This window comes from Eleginops maclovinus, chromosome 17 (genome assembly GCF_036324505.1).
Source record: "Eleginops maclovinus isolate JMC-PN-2008 ecotype Puerto Natales chromosome 17, JC_Emac_rtc_rv5, whole genome shotgun sequence".
NCBI classification, from domain to species: domain Eukaryota; kingdom Metazoa; phylum Chordata; class Actinopteri; order Perciformes; family Eleginopidae; genus Eleginops; species Eleginops maclovinus.
This window is the reverse complement of record NC_086365.1, coordinates 5,368,966-5,388,313: the sequence shown is the minus strand read 5'-3', so window position 1 is coordinate 5,388,313 and position 19,348 is coordinate 5,368,966. Positions and strand designations below refer to the sequence as shown.

The window sequence follows — 19,348 nt, the reverse complement described above, 5'->3', positions numbered from 1 at the left end:
CTATATCTTCAATATGTTTTGTCAGGACGTTTCCCCGGGATGATGAGGTCGGAAAAAGGCGGTAGCTCATTGTTTGGAGAACTGAGAGAGTGAGACAGAAACGTAGAGAGGTCTTCGTAAACCAAAACGTTCTTTCTGACCATATAAAGCCATGTATCCCTGCTACTGCCCAGTAGAATGTACACACACACACGCAAACACACACACACACACACACACACACACACACACACACACACACACACACACACACACACACACACACACACACACACACACACACACACACACACACACACACACACACAAATAAACCACCATCACGGGATGAATGCTTGGTCACACAGCAGAGTTGTAATCTTCACAGTTAGAAGATGTTTGGAAGTTCCACACGGACACTTTCACAGCCTCTCCTGCTTATAATCATAATGACTCTCCCACTGATATGGTTTTATCAGGACTTCCATTGCGGCTGCATGGCTAATTTCCTGGTGGCAGAGCGGCTAATGAAGATAGACTTGGCATGGCTGTAACTAACCTGATGAGTTGCCAGGAGATATTTAGCCTGAATTGATTTGCACAATCCCTGCTCTGCTTGTTCTGAGGAAAATAAGCTCGGCGTAAAATGCATTCGCCAAGTCGAATTGACCTCAGACCTAGAATTGAATTATCATGAAGAGAGAAAACCTTTGGTACAGATTAAAGATGCACACGTCTGGCCTCAAACATTTCACAGTAGATTGTTAATAATGGATGTTGAGAGTATAATAACCATCTGACAGTTAAAATCCTTAAAGGAAATGTAAAAACGGTTTGGTTATGAACTCAGGGTATAGAATCAGAACCAACTTTATTGCCAGGTACATTTACACAAACAAGGAATTTGCTTTGGTGTATAATCGTGCAAACATAAAAAGAAAAGTCAAAATTATAACGATTATAAAAAGAAACTATTTAGAATTAAAAAAGAATAAAGTATAGACACCAAATTTAAATATACAAAAGAAAATAAAAAATATATGACAATCAGAATCATAATGCCTTATTCGTCCTACAGAGGGGAAATTAACATAGTTACAGCAAGTAAAGACCCAAAGATAGAAATTACACAATTTGCAATTACAAACACACATCCAGTACCAGTAACAGTTGTAAGATGGCAGCCAGGTGACAGTATTACAATTGTTTTACAAAAGTATACAGAAATGTGCGGTATGTATATGTATATATTGCACATAGTAGTGTTGCACAGCAGGGATGTTATATCCTTTGTTATATATGTGTGGGGGGGTCTTTTAGGGGCCGTGGTGGTTGTTCAGTCTGACCGCTGCAGGAAGGAAGGACCTGTGGTATCTCTCTGTGAGACACCGCGGGTACACAGAAGGAGCTGCACAGTGCAGACAGTTCAGTCTCTTCCTGTCAGCAGCCGAGATGATGCTGCCCCAGCAGACCACACCATAAAATATGGTAGCTGCCACCACAGAGTCATAGGAGGACTGCAAGAGGGCCCCCGGCACCCAGAAGGACCTCAGTCTCCTCTGCAGATAAAGAAAATATATGGCAAACTGCAGATGTGCAGAATAGTGAATTAATTTGAAGTTTTAAAGTTGTCCTCAGTAGATCTACAGTATAAATGCATCAATTGTTCCAGTCCACTCTATAGATTAGTTTACCCATTTAGCTCCAGTTCCAAAGCTGACGTTTCCCATCCGTAATGCTTCAGATCTGGGCTGAATCGATGCTGGAGCGGATGGATTTGTAGCTGGCTGTTGTTAAGTGGAGATCTAAGGCTTTCTGTCACTTACTTACTCCGAGGAGAATAGCCAACGGAACACACACGTACAGTTCATACACACACTCGTACAGATTGTTTGTAGCTCTGCAGATTGTAACTGATTGGAAAGGCTCCGGTCTAAATCAATAGTGGCATCGGTGAAGCAGACAGCGGCCATTTCTTCACCTCCACTCCCCTCAGTTTGATTAAAGAGGGCGGAGGAAAGTTTGTCTGCCTCTCTCTCTGCCTCTCTTGTTGTATCCTCTGGTCTTGTTTTGTCTTTTATCCCTCTTGACCACGGGGCGATTCAGCGTACTTCATTATCTTGTCACATTTAAATCACTTGTTTCTACTGCAGTATACAAGTCCTGCAGGTATAGAGGCAGCACAGTCACAATCACAAATCCTCTCCTGCAACACGATTACAACAGCATAATTATAGTGAAGATAAAGTAAAGAATTACAATAGACTTCCATATTAAAAACTTAAAAAATAAACAAGTATGCACACGTTATTATTAATAAAAAACAGTAGAAGAAAAACCAAATAGCAAATAAGTACACCATGGTAAGATTCTATTTATATTTTTTAAAGTGACCATATCAAATTAAAGAGGTACTGGTACTGTTGACAGATGTTAAATAAACTGAAAGAGAATCAAAGCTTGAATTACACAAGGGTATATTGCCCAAAGTTTTATATTAACCTAGAGTTTTTTATCACGTCATAGCAACTTATTGGAACAAAATGTAATCAACAAAAGCAAGATCTTTTTTTTATTACTAATTCTGTTGGCATAAAGGGCGCTCACCATGCTATACATAATTTAACATCATTTGCATTTTCATAAGTTGTTACATCCTGTATCCTGAGAGTGATATTTGACTGTTTGGTCCAGTCTCTACTGGTTTATATGTCTGCTCATAAATATCTGAAATAAGCTGATAATGGACAATTCATCAGCCGGGCTACAGCCTTAATACAGGTTTTTTAATGCTAGCATATTCTTTTGCATGTGTCTTAGGAATGTATATTCTTGCTGCAATGACATAGAAAGCAGCTCCTATGATGATGAAAGATGTTGGGATTAAATCAGGACTCCTTGTGCAGTGTTTTGGAGGTCACTGGGCTGTTTCTTATTAAAGACTCGGCAAACTTTTCTGTTGCGTCTGATATGAAGCTGTCAGTTTGATGTGGATATTCAGAGCGGATGGTGCAGAGTGAGCTCAAGACAGAGGAGCCATGTTTCCATCTCTATTTAAGGAGGTGGGCTGAGAGACAAACCTCCAGATTGTTTAAGAGTTGGAAAAAGACTGGTTGGATCTGCTTGTGTAGACAGTTTATTCAGCTGTGTTAAGACGCTGCTGTTATATGTCCGTCTCACGCTCTCACTCATTCTTATTTTATTTTAATTGCATGATAATAAATTAGATTACATTTTCTGTCCCTCTTCTTCGTTTGCTGCCATCTCGCTTCCTTCCTCTGAACCCCCATCGCCATTTCATCCTGACAAAGTGAGCTATCAGCGTATGACAGAGGTCAAAGGTCAGGGGCAGATGGGTCTTTATTCCCACAGAGCTAGAGGACATCTTTATTACGCTATTATGGTTATCAGAACCAGAATACCTTTATTCACGGAGGGGACATGTACATTGTTAGAGCAAAAGTGAAGATAGAGACAAAAACAAAGTAAAATAAGACATTATTAAATAAAAGGGTATGCACAAAAACAATTGAAAATTAAGGCATTAAGAAGCATAGAATATATGTATTTTAAAGGTCATAGTGCGTTGTGAGCCAGTGAAGGCCGCTGTAAAATATCTGGTTGAGTGTATTTATTATTACAATAAACAGTATTTCAGCCTTTAGAGTATTTAGTTTTAGATTCTGTTTTTTGCTCGTCTACTTGCACATTGGTCACTTGAAACTTTCTCTTGCACTATTCTATTTATTGTATTTTGTTTCTTTTTGCAATATCTTTATAGTTTTATGTGTTATATAAATACATTTATGTTGCACTGTTAAAGGAGCCTGTGACATAACTACACTGTAGCTCCTGGGAATATGACAATAAAGCCTTAGATCTTTGAATATCTAAATGTTGCCCAGCATGTTTTAAATGAGTCTAAGGCAAATGCGGACACTATTGTTTTCTATGCTTCAGTGTGAGGAGGGAGCAAGCACATTTATTAATGCAGATACCTAGTCCTTCTAACTGACCTGAAAACAGATCCAACAATGGCCCAAAGATCTAGATACTGAAAAAGATCTGAAATTCAAAATACCACAGTCCACTTGTCCCAAAAATTTAAAATTGCAGGAAAATGTGTATGAACAACAAAAGTACAGTTTAAAAAAAAAAACATGCCTCCCATCCCTTGTGGATTTCCCTATGCACTCACCCTCAGGACAACCAAATGATCAAAATTGAAACTTTATCAATAAACTCCCAAGAGTAGTACAGCTATCGATTACTGGTGTCTTGTTTTAAGTAGTGCGTGTAAAGAGTGGGGTCAGTCATTGTGTGTGTGTGTGTGTGTGTGTGTGTGTGTGTGTGTGTGTGTGTGTGTGTGTGTGTGTGTGTGTGTGTGTGTGTGTGTGTGTGTGTGTGTGTGTGTGTGTGTGTGTGTGTGTGTGTGTGTGTGTGTGTGTGTGTGTGTGTGTGTGTGTGTGTGTGTGTGTGTGTATGACCCACTGGCCTTGACAGCAGCCATTGGTGTTCACTTGTGCAGCAGAGGTCAGTTGGACCCGAAGATAAAGTACTTCCTGTGATGGAGTGGTGGCCTCTTGACCTCCTGAACTTATCCACTGATGTTTGAGGGCATTTGTCACGGACTCACTCGATGCTTCAGTTCCTCCGCGGCTTATTTCCCAAGTCACGTTTTACTGAGAATTGAAGCTGTATTTATCAGTTATCTGGAAAGACTGATTAAGGAAGATAAACAAAAAACGAGGTTTTTGGGTTGTTTTTTTTAACCCATGCTGGGGGGATAACGCAGCGTATTCAAATGAACAAAATTGCTAACGAGGAGCTTTGTAGAGGAGAGCTGTTATTTTGCTAAATATGCAAAAACATATGAGCCAATTTGCAAGTATGAGATCAGCAAATTAGGGATTTGGTAGAAGCAAGATCCCAAACAACACTTTGTCCTACAGTTTGAATGCCTCAAACTTTCATTGATGTATTTAAATATTCATGTCTTTTGAACATTTTCGAATATAGAAATACCGACTGATTTTACAAACTCAGGAGACTATATTTATGCTTAATTACTGGGACTTCGATATTTTCAGCCATTTCACTATATCCGCCATACTGCACTTTATTTCTTCACCACTATAATTGGTGTAGATATAAAGCAGTAGAGAGTGAAACACCTGGAGGCGTTGGAGTGACTTGAGTACAGTAGGTGTGAATGGGATTCTTTTCATGATGTCATGGGAATATGAAGTGAAAATGAGATCCTGTGGTATTGCACGCACAGACTAACCTGGGGATTCCTCGGGCTGGACAATGTGTTTTGGTGTAAAGATGATGCACTGCAGTGTTCCCCAGGGAAATGCATCTGTGGGGGGGAAGCTGATTCTGTTCAGGAACTCTTTGTCTCTCAGTAGACTCTCCTCACGACAGCACAACATCACAATACATCTACACAATATTATCAGCTCATTTTGGCTTTTTACAGCTATAGTACGAACAGATGTTTGGCCAAACCCCCTCAGAGTGCCAGCAATAAGTGATGTTCCTATAAATATTGCATCTGTTTTGCCAACATTTATGTATTTTTGATTATATCAAATATTGGCCTTCAACAAGTAGATATTTCAGGCTAGCTCAAAGCATACCACTGTTTGCATATAGGGAATAGTGTGTGCGTTTGTGTGTGTGCCTAAGGAATATCTATAGCTTGAGCATCCTTTTAAGTGGCTGGTTTGTCATACAGTACTACATAATACATGAGCACACAAACTCAATTGTTTCTGCAGTCTTTGACGTATAGTTGCCCTCCATCTTCCCATTATTTGCATGCCGTTCACATGTACTTCAAATTTGTGCACTTTTGTTTGCAGATTATACTTGTACCAAAGAAGCACAATACAAGCTGAGAGAAACAAGTGGGGGAAGTGAAAAAGAGGAAAGAAAAGGGGTGGGTTCTCACTTCTTTTGGCAGAAATGTAATTGATCTTTTGAGAGTGTATTCACACACCTTGCACTAGATTTGTCTCTCTGTGGTTGTCATAATCACACATTAAAACGCAAAGCGAAATATGCATGTTCCAAAGCATCACTAAGTGTCATTCTGTGAGTTAAATATAAAAGATTAGCTCTAATAATGTGTGTGTGTGTGTGTGTGTGTGTGTGTGTGTGTGTGTGTGTGTGTGTGTGTGTGTGTGTGTGTGTGTGTGTGTGTGTGTGTGTGTGTGTGTGTGTGTGTGTGTGTGTGTGTGTGTGTGTGTGTGTGTGTGTGTGTGTGTGTGTGTGCTGGTAGTCCTACAGTTATTGGTCTCTTGCAACACTCTTTAGTTATCAACAGGTATCTCTTCTGCTTCTTGCTCAAAACAGGATATGAAGCAAGCCCTCTTCCTGTCTGGCATTATCTGCTCTGATAGCGAACGCACCTCCCCTGCTATTGGTTCCCTTTTTGATTTCCCGAGGAATAATTGGTGTTGTTGAGCTCGCCATTTACCATCGGTAAGCAGGTTATGTTTAGTTGGTGGGTTTGTTGGTTGGTTTAGAAAAATACCATTGACCTGATTTGTATTCAACCTGGTGGAAATGTGAAGCACGGGCCAGGAAGAACACAGTCAATGTTGGTGTGAAATCTGAATCAGATTTATCTTATGGAAAAGGCCTTTGAGGAGGTATGCCCTTCTAGTTTTCCTTCATAAGGTGCTGTGAATTTCAAAAGGGTTTTGGATTCCTTTAACTTAACTCTCCTCCCCATTAAGAAAGTTTTCCTTTGAAAACTCCAGGACTACAAAAGTCCCCCCAATTCCTCTGCTCCTTTTCCTTTGAAGACAATGCTCCTCTTTGATGTAGCTTGAACTTTCCTGCAACGTGATGCCAGCTTTAATATCCATGAGAACCTGCAATGGAGGCTTTCATTCTGACACGCTGAATTTGCATCCCAAATGAGCAATTTCCACTTCCTGAAAGACATTACAGGTCCTCTTTCAAAGACACTGACAAGAGATTTCACTTCTAAAGACTTAGGGAGCAATTTGAGTTTTCTCTAAATTGCTGGAGGTAATGTTTTTGCGAATGGGACACATAGAACTTAGGTATAAAACGTATTTCCTCTGACATCTGTCAGGTTTTAATCTCAACTTCTTCTACGTTATCTTCAGTGAACTTCAAACCAATTTCCTGTTTGTAATTCTGAAAAAACACATCCCCAAATGACATACAGTGTAAAGAAAACTTTTATAGAGACACATTCCATTTCTCTTTGAAATATCTTTCAAACCATGAAGACTTTAGGTGTTGCAGTGGTTTTCACTAGGGCATCATGCCAGTGCAGTGCTCAGTGAGCAGCGCCGTAGTAAAATGATGTAGAGGCGAGCAGAAACTGCCTGCTGTAACTGAAGAAGGGTTCACACAGAGGGCAGCATTGCTCTGCCCGCTGGGAGGCCATTCATAACATTTGACCCCTTTACCTTTTTAGTGCTTTTAAAAAAAAGATTCCTCAGCAAGAAACAGGGCGAGTAGCAGACAGAGGAGAGCAACCTGCTCATAAAGCTTGAGTCAGACATCTTTGATGCAGAATAACACTTGACAGAGAGAGAGGCAAAGAAAAGCACTGGATTTGAATGTAAATGCGAGGTACTTTAGCAGCACTTAAAACATACACACACAAATAAAGCTTTTTCTACCCAGAGCTTAGCTTAGCTGAAGCTCCTGAGGTTAATTAGGTAGGAAGTTGTCTGCACAATCCTAATCCAGTAAGAGTTGGCATTCCTGCAGCATCACCTCTCCTCCATTATCTAATCTCAAGATGCCCACTAATTCTATTTAAAATCTGCTGGCCGGCTTTAGGCTGTTACTGAAAGCAGAGAAAACAATGGAGAAAGGTGATGGCCCTGAAACAGTTAGGGAACTCAGAGGTGGAACATGGCAGAGCAGAAATGAACAGCCGGGATAAGAAAGCTCGGTGGCAAGTGATTCACCAACGATGGAGTCGGACATTATCCAATCCGTGGTCTGTACTTTTCCAAAAGGCGAAGTCTCTGTGTCGTTGTACCTCTCTAACAGTTTAAAAGCTGCAGTGGACTCAATAAATGTACCTTTTGTACAGTTTATCTGTTTAGCAGTGAATGTAAATGTAACATCCACCACAACAGAGAAGGATACGACTTTAGAGGGATGTCAAAGCACTGTAGTGGGGATATGGTATAGTAGGCCTACAGTTCAGAAGAAAAATGACCAAGAAATACAGACTTATATAACTATAACCTCACCATTTAATACCACAGACTGATTCAAGTCGGCAGTTTCTCTTCATCATGGTTGTTGAAATGAAGATGATGATCAAATGAGTTGCTTTTGCAGTCATTTTATTTTGAAAATATGGCCATAAATCAACTTAAAACTGCTTGAATTAATTTTTACAAAGCATACACTGCCATACACTGCCAGCTAGATTGAGTAACATAGAATGTAAGTCCAGTTTTTTCTTCACCGAAGCTTAGTGTTTAGCTGCTAGCTTGATGCACTCCTCTGGCTAATACTAGCTGTGTGCATCCACAGGTTGAAGGTGGGCTGCAGGAAGCAAGCAGTGGGTTCATCAAAGCTTTTTAAAGTTAAATATAGTTTCCCATAGTGCTGTAGGGTGAAAAATGTATGTGCAGTCAATCTGCCCACCAAAAAAACCCCTGCTTAACCATGCTTAGGGATGCAGAATTTGAGTTTCGGTCCTTCAGACGACCCGACACGCAGTCTTTTGATTCCGTGTTGCAGCGAGATTATATAATAATGGTTACTGGGGATAAATTCCTCATAACTCTTGCTCTGATCATTATTGAACAAAGTAAACTAATTGTTTGACACTTTGGAGCCACTGTTGGTATCACCGGAAACACATATGTGACAGTGGAAGACAAACACAACACCTGGTCCAGCTCACAGCGAGGCAAACACACTCTCACAAGGTTTACACATTCTCTCACACAGTGACCACAGATATCTGTATGTGCAGGTTGTTTATGAAGGCTGTGCACCCTGGTTGTGACTGCTGTGCTTGTGCATTAATACGGTGTGTTTGTGGGTGTGTGGGAGGGGGGAATTTGTAGAGCACTACTAATATGAAAGACTCTTTGTGCAGCACCTTTCTAATGAATTCCTGAACAGATTGGTTGTTTGAAGGTAACAGCACCCGTGTGTATGTGTGTGTGTGTGCGCGTGTGTGCTCAAGGTCGAGTGTGTTCGGTGAACAGCTATCAGATATAGCAAACATCTCTGAGGAGTTAATGGAACATCAACTGTGTTTCCATCAAAGTAGTTTAATGTGATTGATGAGGTATTGATTGAAACACTGAGTGAAAATGGAACGTTTTGATACAACCTAGATGTTGCAGTGTAGAGTTCAGAGGGGGGAATGTGTAATAAAAATATGAATGTTAAAAAGAGTCTACACTGTAAGAATGCACATGTTGATTATTTAACACAACCTCGGTGTGTAAGACATTGACAATTAAATTGTTGGATAAATAATTGCGACCTGGCTATTTCTGTTGAATTAATGCCACACAGCGATGCTATGCTTGATATCATAATGTCAATTCATCTCCAAGAAGTTTGTTAAAAAAGTGTTTCTCCTCTGCTACTCAATTTGAAGAAGCTTGTTCTTAAAGTGGGACCACTTATTTCTGGAAGGACCCACACTTCCGACATGGCACCATGTTTCCGTTCATACATTTTATTTCAAATTATCCAATTAGCAAACCTGGAAGCGACAACTCGGCAAAACTTTCCCCTAGCTGTCACCGCTGCACCCACAGGAGAGACTCTTCTTTAAATCCAGGGAGCCCTTATCACAACCTCGATGTCCTTATCTTAACTCCTTGTGCAAGAATAATGCTTTAATTTGTGATAAAACAGAATAACATCGCCATCACTTTTTTGTTTCCTGACGTTTGAACTTTGTGTTTGGGTCGTCCCTTTATTTACTCCGCTGATGGAAACACACCTAATCACTTCTAGTTTTTAATCAGAAGCAGAATCAGAAACAGGTTTATTACCAAATAGGTTAACACATATGAGGAATTTACCATGGTGTGTATGGTGCATACATAAAGACAGTGAAAGAAGGGAAAGAAAAGGACCAACAAATATGAAAACAACTGTTTTAATAAAACTATTATAACATTAAAATATAGAAATATTTACATGAATATATTTACAAAAGAACTATGTACAATAAAATATGACAATTGTTCTCATTAAAATACATTAGAATAAAATAAATGTGCAGTATTGGTATGACAAGATGAAGAAGGGTTGTACAGGGCTGACTGTTAGCTTGTCTGGATGATTGTGAATCAGAGCAAATTAAATCAGTCCAAACAGTTACCCGTTGACTTGAAACAGGCTTTAGATCCACTCTCTGTTCCTGCCTCCATCCCTCACTGGCTTCCTGCAGTGAGTTGTCTCTCTCTCCTCTCCCCCTCTGGCAGTCTGCTCTTTTTAACAACACATCCTACTCGGTGGTTCTGTAGGTCAGCACTGAAACGGGTCAGCAGAGCACTGTGATCAATATGAACGCACACACACCTAAACAAACACTCCCAGTGTGTAAAGGTCAGCTGAGCCAATAGAAAACAAGCCTGTGCTGTGTTCTCTGTCTATGGTCTTCTGACCTCTGACCTCTGTGTGTGTTTGACACATGTGTACATGTTCTATGGAAGATGTATTTCCTTTATTTAGTCGTGTTTTTGGTTTTGTTGGTGTTAACAATACAAGTTTCAGTTCTATTGATGCTCTTGTGGCACAAGGTTTAATTGTACTTATGTGTTTGGTTCAGTTTGGTTCAGGTCTGATTTATTTAAGTGTTTTATTCAGCACAAATGAAATGTTTGACATCCTTAGCTCCAGCAGACATGCTCTATTGATCGAAGTACACTGTGTTCTCAATGTGTGCAGCCAGCTCTTAATACCTCATTTAATTCATGCTTAGTTGTTTGTGTGTGTGTGTGTGTGTGTGTGTGTGTGTGTGTGTGTGTGTGTGTGTGTGTGTGTGTGTGTGTTTGCACTGACCTTCACCATTGTGTTGATGTCTGTCAAACCCAATGAACGTTCTGCTGCCTGCTCAATGTTTTACTGTTTGCCAGCAGCTGCAGTCCCTCAAAAAAGGAAGAAAGTAACCAGAATACACACAAATATTTATATTAAAACCGTGGGTCAGTGTTGTGAAAAGATACACACTATGAGCACAACCCAGCATTTAAAAATGTGTGAGTACAGTGCAGTTCCCCTTAGATGGAAAAATGCAATGCAATGCATATCAAAAATCTCTATTCTCCAGCCACAGATTACTTCTGCTTTAATTTAAGGTAAAAGTGAATACGCCTCTTCAGACACTTGATTCTGCTTTTCCCTGATCTGCTCTTACTGGAATTCACTAATTAGTACTTCTCTCTGACGCGTTTGGAGGAGTTCATGTGAAAAAGAGAGGTCATATAATTATAGCTCTAGGAAAACCCTGGGCTCTACATGTGTAATAGTGTGTATGTGTGTGTATTCTGTGTGTGAATATTTGCATAGCTGTTTTTGCTTATGAGATTCTGTGTTGTGCGGTTTTATTTGCATGCTCAGCCTTTTTTTTCAAATCCAACATTTAACCACGCTAACGTTTTATATTTGCCAATATGATTGAACAAGACTTCTGGCTGATCCCCACATTATAAATGATACTCCTTTCCATCCGATCCAAACACATAAAATATAACTCTTTTGACTGGAGCAACAAAATAAGAAACAAAACCCAAAACTTGCTTAATCACGGGAATGGAAAACAAGTAAACAAACTGTGGAGAAAAGCATTCCTGGCATTCTTAATTGTCTTAACAAAGCTCAAGCCAAACAGTTACAAGAGGAAAAATGGCGAAAATGTTTAGGGACTGCATTTTGTTACACCACCCCCTCTACCGCTCCAACACTTGACACATTCCACGATGAAGTGACTCCTAATTGGCTGGGAGGGCTTTGACACTTCCTGGGTCTGAAGCAGAGCAGGTGCATCATATAGGAAAGTGATTCAGCTCAAACAAGTTGGTGAAATAAATATTTCTAACTGTCCGTCTCCTCTTTAATGAGCAAGAAGAAGTTCCAAATGTGTGTATCAATGTCTCAAAAACATTACAGAGTATCAAGCAGCACATAAAGTCAAAATGTTTAGAGTTGAATTCTGATGTGTGTTTGTTTCCTCTGCAGCATGTGGAAGGGCCTGAATGTCAACTGCACAGACAGCACAGGATACACACCCCTACATCACGCTTCACTAAATGGACACAGGTAAGACCTCATATAACATCAGAGTGTTTCCTATCTTAACAGACATTATTCAGAATTTTTGACATTCTCGTCAGTTTTCCGGAATTTTCGATACTCTAAACAGGGTTTTCAACTGGTTTTGTCCCCAGGGACCACCATTCGGATCTAGTAAAATACTGATGTTACTTGAGTTGCACGTGTGTATTTAGTTTTACATGCATAACTCAATGCATTTAAAAAAAAGAGCTAAGCATATTTATAATCAAGAAAAAAGTAGTTTTATTGAAATTAAAGTTAAAATTAAAGATTATTTTAAAATATAGAATTAAAGGATAATACAGTGTTGCAAAAGTATTGGGATAAAATACACTCAAATTTGTCATTTCAGAGTTTTCAGTTCTAAAGGTGTGTACAAAACAAACAACAGTAGTGAAAAAAACTTTAACAAACGAAACAAATTCCAAACAAAATGGATGGACTAAGGCAGCCTAAACTTCTCTAGTAGTAGCTTTTATAACCCGCCTAGGACAGACCTGTCCACACAATCCCTTGCGTGGCAGTGAGCCATTTTCACGAAAACGCAGAGAGGATTTTGGGCGGAGGACAGCTTCCATAAACCACATTCGATGGTTAAAGCGCGCCTGGGGTCCGAACATGTGAACCTGAGCTTCTGGCCTAACCTTAGTGTGATTATCGGTGGGCGTGCTGAAAAGTCCACACGCCGAGTTCTATTCGTTGACGAACATGTTAGCAAGACAAGTCTCATGTATTCTCTGGATCAAGCCTGCCCTGTACTTAATTTTCAAGTACGGCTAGTGAAGCAAAAAACCACTCTCCACCAAATTTCAGTGGTGGCAAAGGGTCTTTAAATGAATCAGTTGTTTTTGCAGCAAGCTGCTGATGAAAATAACTATCTTTGGCAACTGACCAGAATTTGTTCCAAATGCGGCTGTGATGTCTGTACATATGCGACTCTCTTTAACTAGAGCTTGACATCTTCAATGAGCTTCCTTTCCAAGTACGTCTGGATTGACCCATGTGCAACTACACTAGAATGGGAGCAGGATTCCTTGCTTCACGGCCAACACTCTTCCTGAATCGTGATTTTTGCGAATTGACCACAACTTCCTCAAGCCACATTAGTTCGTTGAGTCATGCTGTCATATTCCACTAACTGAAGGAAACAGCAGTTTAAACTGTCTACACTCTTTCGATCCCTTGACATTATTTTAAAATGTCGAGCTTCTACTAGAGCTGCATGAGTTTGCATCTCTCCTTTGAGTGTTCAACTTGTTCACTCTCAAAAACATCTAGTGAGGTACAGCCAGCTATTAACTAGTTAACTTCGTTGAAATTGGATCCAATCAGAATCTTCTCGCAAAAACTCTAGATAGCTCCGCTAGTTCAAAACACGTGCGAGCACAGCGCCGCAGACGTCCAAGACTCTATTGATAAAGGGAGAACTTTTCACTTCCCAAGTCATGCATAGATAAAAAACTTATTCAATGCTTTCCGTTAAGAAGTTGACGTCTGGAAACGACATCAAAACCACATCTAGCTCAAAAACAAATTTGATGCAGGCTCTCTATATATAGGCAATGATGTCCAAATTACCCACTGTGCCATCCCTCCTTACATAAACAAAACACGACAATTTGCTGGGCACTAATGGCTCGTGCCCATCGCTGCATTAATGCAAAACGCACCTCTGCCACGTAGAATGTGCTCAGAAAAATCTACAGTGCATAAATAATACACTACAAACGGTTAGTGCCCGCATTGATTATGCAAAAAAAAATTCCTCGCACATAGTGCAACATATCCTCATATGCATACACAATAGTCTTAACATTGCGACATTTAGTAACACCTCTTCTCTCACTTGAAGGGAAAACGTAACTGTCTGAGTTGCCATCACTGTCTTTGACATATTCCATTCCCAAGTCGTTTGTAACAGATTGTGTTGTTCTGACACAATAGTTTTTAATTTGTTGGCACATCTTCAGCTTACAATAGCCTGCACCATACTTGCTGCTGGAATATAACTGTCTGCAATAAAGGTAGCATTTTACTTTAGAGAACACCTAGAGCGGACCAGATACGATGCTTTCAGTGCGTTTTCATTTATTTTTGCACTCTTCCTCATGGTAGCCTGCTGTCCTTTGAAATCACGCAACATCTGTTGCATGTACTCAACGGGTTTGGCCTTCAAGTGGACGTGATGCGTCTCCATATGCCACGTAAGTTTCGACGGCTTCATAGCTTCATTACAGAGAATTGTTGAACATACGAAACACAGTGGTACCTCCTCTCCTGCTCTGTCTGTCGTCACTGTGAATCCATATTTAACATATTCCTCATTGTATTTTCTTTTTCGTCTTTTTTGCGAAGTTGACGCTTCGGAAGCCTGTCCTTGCCCTATCGTGGCGGCCTGTCCCTCTGTCGTGGCAGCCTGACCCTCTGTCATGGCAGCCTGTCCCTCTGGCACTTTCCTCACTACAAAACGATCCATTGGTGCTAGATATATAGCTAGACTAGTACATATGTAACAAATGTTTGCTGTACTACAACCTATCTTAAAATACTCTCGTCGGCTATGCTTATAAATGTGTGTCAACTTTGCTCGCAAGACTGTACGTAATGAATAATAAGTGAGGTTAGCGACGCAACTCATTACCATTAGCGAATCACAGGCTACCATAGACTGGATAGGCGCAAGGCTACATTCTGTCAGCTTGAATTTCCTTTATATTATTTTAAACATATTTTTCACGATATGTAACGGTATTCTGGAAATGTGTTGAAATATCAAAGCGAATTTATATTAAAAAAAAACAATGGTGAACTGATCAACATAGGCTCTTGTCACGGACCACATGCAATGCCGCCGCGGACCACCAGGGGTCCGCGGACCACCGGTTGAAAACCCCTGCTCTAAACTACTCTGATTTTTTTGTTGCATTTCTTCGACTTCTATACTGATTTATATATTTTTATAAGTTAATAATATTTATTTTATTGAGTTGAACAAACGTATTGTTATTTAGTTAATAATAGATGTTTTCGATAAACTCAACGATGCTTTATTTAAAAAAATGTATCTTAAGACATACTTTTACTCGAAATCAGAAGAAACAGAATTGCTTTATTTGTCCCTTTATTCGGAAATGTACATTGTTACAGCAAAGTATAGATCGACAACAAATAGAATTACACATTATTAGATTAAAGGCATATATGTCAAATAAAACAATAAAACACTGACAGAATTAGAGGGAACATAAGTAAGCTGTATTTATTAAATAGAATAAGTGTATCATGGTAGAAGTGTGGTAGCAGGTAGATTACAGTGGTAAATACAATAATAACAACATACAGATACTGGTTTGAATGGACTATTAAAGAATAGCAGCCAGTATAAAAATAATTATAATAATAATATGTAAAATAATATGCCAAAAATACAATATAGCATACACAATAGTTCTTCAAATGCATCTGAATTTTTAGTGCAGCCTCCTTTCTTCACCTGGGTGCTGAGAAATCCGTTACACAGTGTGGATTAGCTGCAGCCCTGACCATCCCAGCTCGGTGGAACTGAAGGATTAGTGCTGTGTTTTGGGGGCAATTATGTGGATTTCCTCCTTCGGATCAACCGGGGAGGAGAGTGGGGAGGGAGAGAAGACTGCAGCCTCACACTGAAAATGAGGCCGCCAACACAAAGCTCCAGAGGAATGATTTAACGTTTAGTTGGGGAAGTAAAGAGAAATAGCAATTAAGATATAGACAGAAGAAACATGGCACAGTGCTGTGTTCAGAGAGGTGTTATTCAGGCTGGGTTTCAGTTGTTTACTTTAGATCCTGTGGAGTTTTTTTTAAAAGCCTTTTGTTGATGTAAATCCAATCAGCACAAGATTGAATATTCTCCTCTTTGACCCTGAGATCCTCCCAGTGGGGTTTTGCTCTACAACTGCCACTTAAACCTGAGCGAGTGCTACAGATAAATGATTAATTAATAATTAAGAAAGCAGTTCATTAAGTATCTCGTGCTGCTCTCACGCCTGCTCCTGAGAGGCTCTGCCCTTTACTCTCCCCCCCTGTCATTTCTTTTTCTTAAAGATATTTGTGGGGGGCTTTTTGCCTTTAATCTGATAAGAGAGTGACAGGAGAGTGGGAGAGAGAGTCGGGGTGGGATCCGGAAAGGACCACGGGTCGGGAATCGAACCCGTGTCGCCGGTGTACGGTGCAGGTGCCCCAGCCAGCCGCGCCACAACTGGGGCCCCCCCCTGACATTTATAATGCAAATAAAGCAGTTCACCTTTCCTCTTCAGAGAGCGGGGACAACTTCAGCTGGAGACTTCCTGATATTATTTCCAGCTCAAACCCAGGCACTGTGGCTCAGTCTATGCGTGTAATAGCTCTGATGTTGTTATCTTTATTAGAGAGGAACATGTGTTTCTCTTCTCTAAACGATTGATAATCATTTCCAGTGGAACTGTGCTATCACTGCTTTTCTCTATAGGCTGCTATAGTCCTAATTAATTCATAGAAACATTGTGACTCCCTCCAGGACCTGAGCATGTTTCAGACTAGCTGCTTTGAATAAGTGCCAACTGTTGCTGACAGCATCACATGGTTGCACTGTAAAGGGCTCCGGATCTAACCATTCAGGGCGGAGATAACGGGACACTGGCGTTAACAAGGGCAGCAAAAGTCGCATAGCACAATAAAATAATTCAACCTTGCATGCAATTGTTAACATGCATACATCAGTTTTATTTTAAATTACCAAACATAGCCAACTCACTTGGTTTTTTCTTTTGCATGCATTTTGTAAAGTGAAAAATGATCTTTTATCCAGCCTCTGTGTTGATGAAAAATCGACCTCTTTATTATTTCTCATTTTAAAGGTGTTACGATTAAAATAAACTATAAAGCTTTGATTGAAGTATGCAAAATAAAGATGATGAATAAAGGTGATTATAAATAATGAAACATTTACCAAAAGTCTTCATTTTAATGTTCGGCCCTGATGAGCAAACATCATTTATCAAATTACACGTTGTAGTGTTGTTATCAGCAGAAAGAAAAAAAATCCCTTGAAAATGTCACTGACTATGAGAGGAACCAACACATTTTATTAATCACTGAAAATATGTTTTATTGAGTAAAATGATTAACCGTGCAACAAGGTTAAAATATGTTTGATTAGGTGTGTTGATCTGCTGATTTGTTGACCTGCGTGTCTCTCAGGGAGGTGGTACTGAAGCTGCTCCAGTTTGAAGCAGCCACAAACATCGCTGACAGTAAAGGATGCTTCCCGCTGCACCTGGCCGCCTGGCGGGGGGACGTGGACATCGTCCGCATCCTCATCCACCACGGACCCTCGCACTGCAGGGTCAACCAACAGGTAAACACCCGGCAGCATCATCATCCTCAATGCTTACTTGGGAAAACGGTTACTCATTCTATATTGTATTATTGTCTAACTACATGATGTCTTTCTTCAGTCCAACATAAGCCCATAATACCACACATTACATCAGTCATTCTGTTATAGAGTGTTTTCTTTTGTCCACTAAGGTTTATTAATTAGTCTGAGGAGCGTTTAAACAAATTAGTTTCTCTGACTTTATGTGTTCGCACGATATTTTAACTAAGCTATATTGTGGCGTTTTTGATTGTTGTTATTAAATAGAGCACCATGCTGCTGCCAGTGTTGCTGTAATCCCTTTATTAGGGTCGTTTCGGGTCAGCAGTTTTCTGTATCAGCTCTAAACGCCTCTAGCCCTGACCTCTGATATCTCTGTGAATTCACTGCAGTGAGAGGAGTATCATTAAATCTGCATGTCTGGATTTCTTTAGCTCAGAGATGCAATATTAGCTTTTTGGCTATGATTAGTTGGAAGTGTAGAAGCACTGACTTATGTGTTAGATGTCACTTAACACTGTGCTGTAACTGTTCATGAACACAAAGGTCTGATCAGCTGAATTGAAGTTGACTTCCTCACTGGTTTTCTCGGGGCATTCAACCCAGCGCTGCCTCTCTTTGTGGCTCCTGTCCAACAGAGGCCATCCTTCACAGTTCTTGCTGATGTCTCTCTGACAGCCGGGGGGGCAGTCAGCCTGCCACTGCTGTCATCCCGCAGAAACGACCTTCTCCTCCTCCCTCACTCTTTTTCTGTCCATCTCTGCTCGCAGCATGTTGATGATGTCACGGCTCAGTCATTTTAACTCTCCTGCTGTGTGCGTTTTAACTGCTCTCACATAAAGACAAAAAACATTTATCATGACCACATTTTATTTAACACCCTTTTAAGATGTATACAATGTCTCAGACTCCTGGTTTACATGAATAACTGCAGTGATAATACAAAAAGTAGAACATTTGTCGACTTGGTGTGTACTATCTGATGAATGAACATCATTTAGGGTTATCCATTCATTTCCTATCGCGGCCATATTATACTGTAGATGTTACAAACTTGACTTTGACTGAAAATATAATGTGGTCAGCAATTTTATATCTTCAAATGCTTACTGTGGAGGATATCATAAGGTCTTGAGGCAGTCAAATCTAAAACACTATATTTATGATGATTTATGATGGATGAAAGTAGCAGATCAGTCAGATTTTGACCCAAACATGACAGGAGGGTTAAGATGAGCATGAGGCATACAGCAAGTGTAGATATCTTTTTTTATATTCCTGCCCCTGATGGTGGTGCACACAGTAATGGACCCCTCAGGTTACTGGAGCGTTATTTACTCTGCATAATAAGCACATTTTCCTCTGTCACCATTAGCCAAATCGTTTCCCTCGGAGGGTTGTTAGAGACTAATTGTTTGCCGTGATAAATGGTGTCCCTTGCCCCTGAAATGAGGGGGTTTGTCAGCAAGTGAACACGTCAGGTAATTTTCTTTTTTCACGCCGTCAATGATTTGTAGAGCTGAGCGGGCTGTTGTGCTGTGCTGGCCGACACTGACAGGGAGGAAGGTGCTGAGAGAGAAAAAACATGTACTGACCTCAGTGTGTTAAAGTGTGCTCTTGGTTCATGGCACACATACTGAATGAAGATCTGTC

General features: G+C 40.2%; 1 protein-coding gene across 1 annotated transcript in view; it reads left to right on the top strand.

Moving 5' to 3' along the window:
• Positions 1-19,348, top strand: part of anks1b (ankyrin repeat and sterile alpha motif domain containing 1B) — a 198,927-nt gene that overhangs the window by 41,501 nt on the left and 138,078 nt on the right. The window contains exons 2-3 of the mRNA XM_063905367.1: positions 12,205-12,285; positions 17,518-17,674. Coding sequence (XP_063761437.1) covers positions 12,205-12,285; positions 17,518-17,674 — 238 coding nt within the window. The remainder of the gene's footprint in view (positions 1-12,204; positions 12,286-17,517; positions 17,675-19,348) is intronic.